Raw genomic sequence first — 9864 nt, 5'->3', positions numbered from 1 at the left:
GGGGCGGGTGCCGCCGCCGCCGGTTGTGCTAGGTGTGCAAAGTCACTAGCACATGCCCAATATAGACGGTCCCTAACCCTCTCCGCACTGGACGGTGGCAGCTCTAGGCCGACTGGCCCCGTTAACGCCTTTCCCGCATTGGTAAGCGTTGGAAGAAGCAAAGGCTGAGCTGGTTGGCGGCGCAACCCCGACCCGCGGACAATTCGGTGTAGCTCATGCACGGCCCGGCTCCCCTGTCTCATCCGCCGCTGCTCTACAGTCCGTGAGGCGTTCACCATCCTCCGTCATGAAGCGATACTTGCCGGTGGCCCGGCAACACTTCCTGGCGGCGGCGGCCAGCACCAGCGTGGTGGTGAAGGCCCTGTGCGGCACGGTGCTGGCGCTCTACTGCCTCTCCTTCCTGATGGACACGGTACACGGTCTGGGAGTGACTCCTGGCTACCTCTTTCCCCCCAACTTCTGGCTTTGGACTTTGCTGACACACGCCGTGGTGGAGAGCCACATCTGGGACGTATGTATTGGTCTGGGGGCCGTGGTGGCAGCCGGTCGGCTCCTGGAACCTCTCTGGGGAGCACTAGAACTCCTGGTCTTCTTCGCCGTTGTCAACGTGTCGGTGGGAATTCTTGGAGGACTCTCTTATCTTCTGACCTACGTGGCGACTTTCAATCTGGATTACTTATTTACCGTGCGCATTCACGGGATGTCAAGTTTTCTCGGCGGAGTGTTGGTGGCCTTAAAACAGACCATGGGAGACACGGTGGTGCTCAAGGTGCCACAAGTGCGGATGAAAGATGTTCCAATGATGGGTTTGATACTTGTTGCGATTTTGCGTTTGACGACATTGCTAAGAAGCTCTTTGCCGGCATCCTACGGGTATGGTGTACTGTCCAGCTGGGTTTACCTGCGCTTCTATCAAAAACATAGCCGAGGCCGAGGGGACATGTCTGACCATTTCGCGTTCGCCACCTTCTTTCCCGAAATCTTGCAGCCGCTCGTCTCGGTAGTGGCCAATGTGATTTACAGCGTGTTGGTGAAGATCAGAATATGTAAGAAGACGGTCAAGCGATACGATGTTGGAGCACCGTCATCCATTACGATAAGTCTGCCTGGCACCGACCCGCAGGATGCAGAACGGCGAAGGTACTGAATATTCCAACCAATTTTGATGTGTGTCTATCTTAGTTTATTGAAAATCTTTAATATTACATTGTGTAACTAAATTGAAACCAAGTGCATCTCTTGCAGTCGAGAGACAATGCAATTTGAATTCCATTATTACTACATACTTGTCATATTTAGTTTAAATGTTCATAGTCTATCAAAAAGCAACTGTTGGCAATTTCAAGTAAAGAAAAAAAACTAGAAACCCTCAGTTGGCCAACATCTGTGGATTGAGGGATTGATGACCTTCATCAGAATTAGAAATTGAACATGTACCTGTTAAATTACCAATTTCACCAGGTCAGACGTAAAATCATTGTCATTAACTTTCTCTATTGATCATATCAAATTTCACTCCATATGTCAAACAACTTCAAATTTACAACTTAAATGAATTAGTAAAATTTCAACTTGTAAGAAGACTTGGAGTAGCATGGTTAGAGTAAAGTATTGTAACGACTGGAGCTGTGTACACAGGCTTTGGCACAAGGACATTTGCTTTCCTTGTATTTTGATATGTTCACAGGGCCTAATTTTCCAAAATTGCAGCTGGGGTAGGACTGGGGGGTGTAGTGAATTTTGATGAAATACCCTTAGACTTTCAAGGCAATAAAAGCAGACTAGTACAATGGGGAATCCATACTAAATGAAATTTAATGCTGCGAAGTTACGTTTGGTAGGAAGAATGAGAAGAAACAATATTAAGTAGAGAACACAATACAGGAGCAGAGAGATGAGTGCATTGAGGGAAGTTAAAAAGAGATCTTTGAGCCTAGTTATTAGTTGAGATAAAGAGTACAAAGGAGTTGTGATGTATTGTGCCACACTTCAGGGAAGATGGGAAGTCACTGGAAAAGATGCAGAAGTGGTTTTCTAAAAATTCCAGGATGAAGTTTTGGCCAGCTTTAATCGGGGGATTGTTTGAGGTGTAAGGTAATGTTGCAGCTCTGTAGAACCTTGGTCAGACCACTCTTGGAACATTGTTTTCTGTTTCGGTTGTCTTATTATAGAAAGCATGTGGAAGGTTTAGAGAGAGTGCAGAGATTTACAAGAATGCAGTCAGGATTTAAGAGCATGTCCCTGGTTGAGTGGGCTAGGGTGAGACGTGACCTGATAGAGGTGTACCAGATAGAGGCACAGGTGAAGTGGATAACCCAAGACTTTTTCCCCAGGGCAGAACCGGCTGATATGTAGAGGCATAATTTTAAGGGGATTGTAGGGAAGTGTGGGGGGATGTAAATTTTTTTTGTTGCATGGAACATGCTGCCACAGGTGGTGGTTGGCATGTGGATGATTACAAAAGTGGAAGTCTATGTAGGAGGGAAGGGTTAGATTGATGTTAGAGTAGGTTAAAGTTGGCATTATATTTTGAACTGAAGGGCCTTTACTATACTGTAATGTTCTATGCTCTAGTAGTTATTCATATGCTCTAAATCTTTATTTTGTGGAAACACTAGAGAAGCTGGCTGCACTCCTTGGAGCACCATCCAGGTCATGCTCTGTTCTTAGTGTTGCCATCAGGAAGGAGGTAACGGAGCCTCAGGACCCACACCTCCAAGTTCAGTAACAGCTATTACCCCATAACCATTAGGCTCTTGAACCAGAGGGATAACTTCGCTCACACCAACACTGAACTGATTGCATAGCCTGTGGACTCACTTTCAAGGATTCTACAATGCATTTTCTTGATATTTATTGCTTTTTCCTTCTCTTTTTGTATTTCCATTTTGTCTTTTGCACATTGGTTTTTTTGTCCAACTTGGTGGTTTTTCCATTGATTGTAGTATTCTTTGTATTTACCTTGTATGCCATTTATATACTTTGATAATAAATTCACTTTGAGGTATTTAGAATCAAGGGAATTGAAAGAGAACTGGTGAGTAGGAAACTAGTTTTAACAATGAAGAACAGTGGTGAGTCTAAAACAGACTTTGCTGATTATTTGTCTTTAAGAAAGAAGTGTTATTTTTTCAGATTGGATGTTAGTGCTCTCCAGGCAGTGTGTTTCAAAATTCGAGTGGGTTGGGGGAAGAACAAGGTGGAAAATTTGCTAGTTTTTCACCTAGTAGGTGATCAATGTACATGTAAGCCCAAAAGAGAAATGTCAACTATTATTCCTCATACGCATTCCTCATACTCCCATTTCCCGCACATCTGCCCTCACCCCATCCACCCACCACCTCACTCGGGATAGGGTTCCCCTTGTCATTACCTACCACCCCACCAGCCTCCAGGTCCAACATAGAATTCTCCGTAACTTCCACCACCTCCAATGGGATCCCACTATCAAACATATTTTTCCTTCCCCCCCCCCCCCCTTCTGCTTTTTGCAGGGATCATTCCCTATGCGACTCCCTTGTCCACTCGTCCCCCCCATCCCTTCCCAACGATCTCCCTCCTGGCACTTATCCTTGTAAATGGAACAGGTGCTACACCTGCCCTTATACTTCCTCTCTCACCACCATTCAGGGCCCCAGACAGTCCTTCCAGGTGAGGTGACACTCCACCTGTGAGTCGGCTGCGTCCGGTGCTCCCGGTGTGGCCTTTTATATATTGGTGAGACCCGACGCAGATTGGGAAACAATTTCGCGCAACACCTACGCTCGGTCCGCCAGAGAAAGCAGGATCTCCCAGTGGCCACACATTTTAATTCCACGTCCCATTCCCATTCTGATACGTCTATCCTTGGCTGCCTCTATTGTCAAAATGAATCCAAACTCAGGTTGGAGGAACAACACCTTATATACCGGATGGGTAGCCTCCAACCTGATGGCATGAATATTGACTTCTCCAACTTCCATTAATGCTCCTCCTCCCCTTCTTACCCCATCCCTGACATATTTAGTTGTTTGCCTGTTCTCCATCTTCCTCTGGTGCTCCCTTCCCCCCCCCCCCCCCTTCTTTCTCCCTAGGCCTTCGGTCTCATGATCCTTTCCCTTCTCCAGCTCTGTATCACTTTTGTCAATCACATTTCCAGCTCTTAGCTTCATCCCACCCCCTCCGGTCTTCTATCATTTTGCATTTCCCCCTCCCCCCACTACTTTCAAATCTCTTACTATCTTTCCTTTCAGTTAGTCCTGACGAAGGGTCTCGGCCAGAAACGTTGACAGCGCTTCTCCCTATAGATGCTGCCTAGCCTGCTGTGTTCTACCAGCATTTTGTGTGTGTTGTTAAAATCTTTAAAGAGAAAATTGTGAATATCAGTTGAATAATGAACTGCACACATTTTAGGAAGAGAGCAAACCTCAGCAGGATTGGAAAGAGAAAGAGTCAACATTCTGGATCTGCACCCTTTCATCAGAACCTTGACTGTTGCTCTTTCCGTTGATGTTGCTTGATCTGAGTTTTTTCAGATTTCCAGCATGTTTTTGTTTTAGATTTTCAAAAAAGAATTTGGTGTTCGTCAAATCTGATTTTGGTGGGTAGGGAACAAATTAGATGGATATTAGGGAAGTCCTTGTGAAGAATGACGAGCATGGATTGATTGATGGGTAGGTTAGCTGTTTTTCAAGGGTTTGGTGAAGCAAAGGGGTAAATATTATAGACCCTCTAATAGGGTCTATGGTCTTATAGCAGAAGGGAGCTGGGAGAAGAAATTAAGAGAAAGACAATAATTCTGTAATTACTATTCCAACTACCCTGAAAGGTAATGACATATGGAGCTTTTACAATGGCATCTCTATTATTGCTCAGAATGTTATACCTTAACAAGGGTCAAGGCTCTAGTAGCAGAAATGAATAAAAAGATAATGAGAAAATTAAACTTGAGAGATCAATCACTGTATAATTAGGTGTAAACTAAAGTGTGAAAAGAACAGTCTGACATAAGTAATAGGAAAAAAGCCGGACTCTGAAAGCATAATGAGGGAAATCCTCTCAAGTACACAATAACAAGGATACTTTAAACTAACATTTAAAAATGAGCCCATACAAGGCCAGAATTAAATTTTCATTTATAAATGCCCTGTGAAATACATGAATCACTGCCATGAACTATTGCAGCAGTAATATGATACAACTTAGTGACCTATTGGGCTATTTTAGAGGGCAGTCATGGTCAATGGTTAGGTTTTTATGACAATGTGTCAGCTTTGCACTCAGTACCAGTAAGCAATATTTTTTTATTCCACATGACTTCGCTGAATTTAACTTCCCCAATTTTTATCATAGGATTTGATTTTATTCTCCTGATCAATTATCTATCTGGCTTACTCGACTAACAAGATAGTCTTAAATGTTAAAATGTTGAATTTAGAATGATATATCAATTTTTTCAAATACACTAAACTAGGGAGTTAGGGAGAAATGGCGTAATTCTGCGGGCCAAAGAAGGTCACAAGGACATGTTAATGAAATGGGCAGGTATGAAAAGCAGTGCCAGATCAAGTTTAATGTCAGAAAATGGAAGTGTTGTATTGGCAAAATTATACTTCTAATGGTAGAAGAGGAATGCATATGATTAGAAGTGCAGGAGGCTTTGGTGATCAAATTCACAAAATAGCTACAAAAAAGATCTAGCTGAAGTAGTTCAGTTGTAATAGAGCAAACAAAATATTTTGCATTAAGTAATATTGAATTAAAATTATTGTAACCTTAGCAAACTACAACTTAAGTACTTAGTAAAACTTTGGATTCTGCAGTATAAAATCATGTTGAAAGTGAACGTTAGCTGCACAGATTCACTGTGATTTGAGGAGTAAATGAAAGTTGGACCTTTCAATGTTTGCAGAGGTAATGTTGTAGAACAGTTTTAAACACAGTGAAGTTGACTTCCAGTAGTGGGGAATACAGTGTAAAATAGGGATACAAGATTAAATGCAAAAGAGTGAAAGCTCAATTTCTCCAGCTTCCTGTTTTTACAGAAGCAATGAGCATGTCAACAGTTAGTTGAGCAGCCGAGACACAAGGAGTAAATGGATTGAGACCACAAGATTATGATTCAGTTCTTGTAAGGAATAAATATCATTACAAAATTATTTTCCCAATTGGACGGGTACTTCATGACTGGCAATGAAAGAGCCAACCCTGGTCCAGATTAGGTGCGGAAGAACATACCTGAAGATCAACATGTGTACATAAAGACAGCAAGGTGACAGTCTGGTGCAGCTCCAGGTGATATGTGCTATGCATCAAATCAGCATATTGGATCAGTGATCTTGCAACCAGTGAGCTAGGTTGAAGCTCTGTCCTGCCACATCTCATCATGAACAGTGGACAATTCAACTACTAATGGCAGAAAGCGGCTCTGCTCTAAGGACATGCTCATGCTTAGCAACAACGTGGCTCAGCAATTGTCTGTGAAAATCAAGACTGAGGGATTCATAATCATCTTCAGTATGAAGTTTGATACCAAGAAATGGATGACTGTAGTCACTCATGTACAACAAAGAAAGTGAATTCAAATAACATCAGCTGTTTCTAAAGATAAGTCTTGCCTGATGTATCTGTTTTAATTCTTTGAAGAAATAACAAGCAGGGTAGGCAAAGGAGAATCAGTGCATATTGTGCATTTGCATTTGCAAAACCCTTTGACAAGGTGCCACACAAGGCTGCTGAACAACATAAGAGTTCATGGTATGACAGGGAAGATACTAGCATGCTCTAAGCAGTGGCTGATAGGCAGGAGGCAAAGAGTGGGAATAAAGGGGGCCTTTTCTGGTTGGCTTTTCTAGTGGTATTCCATAGGGGTCTGTTTTGGGACTGCCTTTTAATTTTTATGTCAGTGACTTGGATGATGGAATTGATGGCATTGTGATAAAGTTTGCAGATGATACGAAGATAGGTGGAGGGGCAGATAGTTTTGAGGAAGAGAGAGGCTACAGAAAGACCGGTTAGGAGAATGGGCAAAGAAATGGCAGATGAAATAGTGTTGGGAAATGTATGGTCATGCACTTTGGTAAAAGAAAAGAAGTGTAGACTATTTTCTAAGTGGAGAGAAGGTTCAAAACTCGGAGGTGCAAAGGGACTGGGGGTCTTTGTGCAGGATTCCCTAAAGGTTAACTTGCAGGTTGAGTCTGTGGTGAAGAAGATAAATGTGTTGTTAGCATTCATTTTGGGAAGTCCGGAATATAAAACAAAGCGTATAATGTTGAGACTTTATAAAAGATGGGTATGACATTACTTGGAGTTTTGTGAACAGTATTGGGACCCTTATCTCAAAAGATGTGCTGACATTGGAGGGTTCAAATAAGGTTCACAAAAATTATTCTGGGATTTAAAGGCTTGTGATATGAATGACTGATAGCTCTGGGCCTGAGCTCACTGGAATTCAGAAGAATGAAGGTTGATCTCATTGAAACTTATCAAATGTTGAAGGGCCTTGATGGAGCGAATTTGGAGAGGATGTTTCCTATGATGAGAGAGTCTAAAGCCAGAGGACACAGCCTCAGAATAGAGGGGCATGCTTTTAGAGTGGAGCTGAGGAATTTCTTTAGTCGGAGAGATGAATCTGTGGAATTTGTTGACACAGGTGATTGTGCAGTCAGTCATTGGCAAGAGATTGGGGTTGAGAGAGAATTGGATCAGCCATGATGAAATGGTAGAGCAGACTTGATGGGCCAAATGATCTAATTCTGTTCCTATATTTTGTGGTCTTTTGTTGCAAGAAACATAAGGTTTGTTAGTAGGTGATTTTTACCTTTCCACATATTGACTGGGACTCCCATGTTGTAAAAGGACTAGATGGGATAGAGTTTGTCAAATGTCTTCAGCAAAGTTTTGTTAATTAGTACATTGAAGTCCCAACGAGAGAGTGTGCAATGCTTGATCTGCTATTAGGGAATGAAATAGAGCAAGTGACAGAAGTTTGTGTAGGGAATCATGTTGATCATAATGCCATCAATTTTGAAGTAAATATGGTAAAGGATAGGTCTGGTCTGCAGGTTGAGATCCTAAATTGGAGAAAGGCCAATTTTGATGGTAACAGAAAGGGCCTGGCAAATGTGTATAACGCTTACATGCCCGGCTGGTATATGTCTAGGGGAAGATTCCTTCACCCACCAAATCGCGCTTCCCGAATATGTGGATGCTGTGAAATGCATGCTAATACAAACTCACGCACACCAGGTACGTTTACAGAATACATTTTATAAATCTTACTAAAACTAAGTGATTAATAATGATACAATATATATGAAGGGAAAGAAAATACAGAAAAGGCGCCAAAACTCATCAGAGTTCAGACAATTAGTAAACATCATTGGAGCTCAACCATTGATTCTTCCCACCATTCCGATCTTCTCCGACCTCCATGACCCGAGCACCTGGGACCACCCTCAGTGATCAACCAGCCGTGCCACACCCATCCATCTTCCTCGCGGTCTCCTTCCCAACTCCCCAAAAGCCCGCACAATCACAGCTCACAGACCCACAAGAGAAAATAACATCTAACCCATTTGGTTAACAAATGAATACAATCCCCGTTATCAGTAACTTTAACCCAAGCAAGCTTCGAGAGTGCTCTGTAAGAAAAGTACTCTCACTAGTATGCATAACGAAGAAGCAGTTTTACTTTTAACAAACAAAGAAGCCATTTTGATTAACATATGCAGTACATGTGGATCAGGACAGGCTGCTTTCTGGCAAATGCATACTTGGTAAGTGGGAGGCCTTCAAAAATGAAATTTTGAGAGTACAAAGTGCCTGTAAGAATAAAAGAAACAAATGATGTAATAAGAAATGCAAGAGAGCACCTAAGGAAAAAATCAGGAGGGCTAAAAGAAGGCACAAAGTTGCCCTAGCAGATGAAGTGAAGGAGAATCCAAAGGGATTCTGTGGATATGTTAAGAGCAAAAGATTTTCAAGGGACAAAGTTGGTCTTCTGTGGAAGATCAGAATGGTAGTTTGTGGGGAGCCAAAAGAGATGGAAGATTTAAAATGGATTTCTTTCATTTTCATTTACTCAGGAGGCAGTCTTTAGAAATAAGGAAAAGCAGCAGCGAGGTTATGATTCCTATACAGATTGCAGAGGTAGGGATGTTTGCTGGTTTGGACCCTGTTGGGAGGGAAGTGCAGAAATTGCAGGGCCCTTGCAGAGATATTTAAATCATCATGAGCGACAGGCGAGGTACCAGAGGATAGCTAATGTTCTGTTACTTAATAAGGCTTTAAAAATAAACAAGGAAATTGTAGGCCAGTGAGCCTGACATAGTAGTGGGAAAGTTACTGGGATGTATTGCAAGTGACTGGATATAAGTATTTGGTTAGATAGGGACTGATTAGGGATAGTCAGCATGGCTTTGTGCGTGGTAGGTCGTGTCCAACCAATCTTGGAGTCTTTTTGTGGAAGTGTTTTATAGTCTTGCCAGGGAAGTTGAAGGCAAAGCAGTGGATATTGTCTATATGGCCTTTAATAAGCCCTTCAACAAAGTTCCACATGGGAGGTTGGTCAGGAAAGTTCAGGTTCTTGGATGAGGTAGTAAATTAGATTAGATACAGGTGTTCGCTCTCTTCTCCCCCTCCCCCCCCCCCCCCCCCCACAAAGGTAGAGCGTTCCATGAAACCTTTCTTAAGCCGAAATGGCGTAAAGTGAAGAACCATTAATTTATATGGGAAAAATTTTTGTAAAAGCGAAAATCATCTGTAATGCGAAAACAATTTACTAATGTAGGACTTTTGTAAAAGCAAAGTGGCATAAAGCGAACATTTGTAAGGCAGGGGACGCCTGTGGGAGAAGTTGGAGAGTAATGGTTACCTCACTGACTG

General features: G+C 42.4%; 1 protein-coding gene across 1 annotated transcript in view; it reads left to right on the top strand.

The window, feature by feature from the left end:
• Positions 1-286: 286 nt before the first annotated feature.
• The window catches only part of tmem115 (transmembrane protein 115), a 29108-nt gene continuing 19530 nt past the window's right edge, over positions 287-9864 (top strand). The window contains exon 1 of the mRNA XM_059944496.1: positions 287-1140. Within this exon, the coding sequence (XP_059800479.1) occupies positions 287-1140 (854 nt within the window). The remainder of the gene's footprint in view (positions 1141-9864) is intronic.

The sequence above is a fragment of the Hypanus sabinus genome, chromosome 19 (genome assembly GCF_030144855.1).
Source record: "Hypanus sabinus isolate sHypSab1 chromosome 19, sHypSab1.hap1, whole genome shotgun sequence".
NCBI lineage: Eukaryota > Metazoa > Chordata > Chondrichthyes > Myliobatiformes > Dasyatidae > Hypanus > Hypanus sabinus.
The sequence above is the reverse complement of the archived record's forward strand: the minus strand, read 5'-3'. Positions and strand labels throughout refer to the sequence as shown.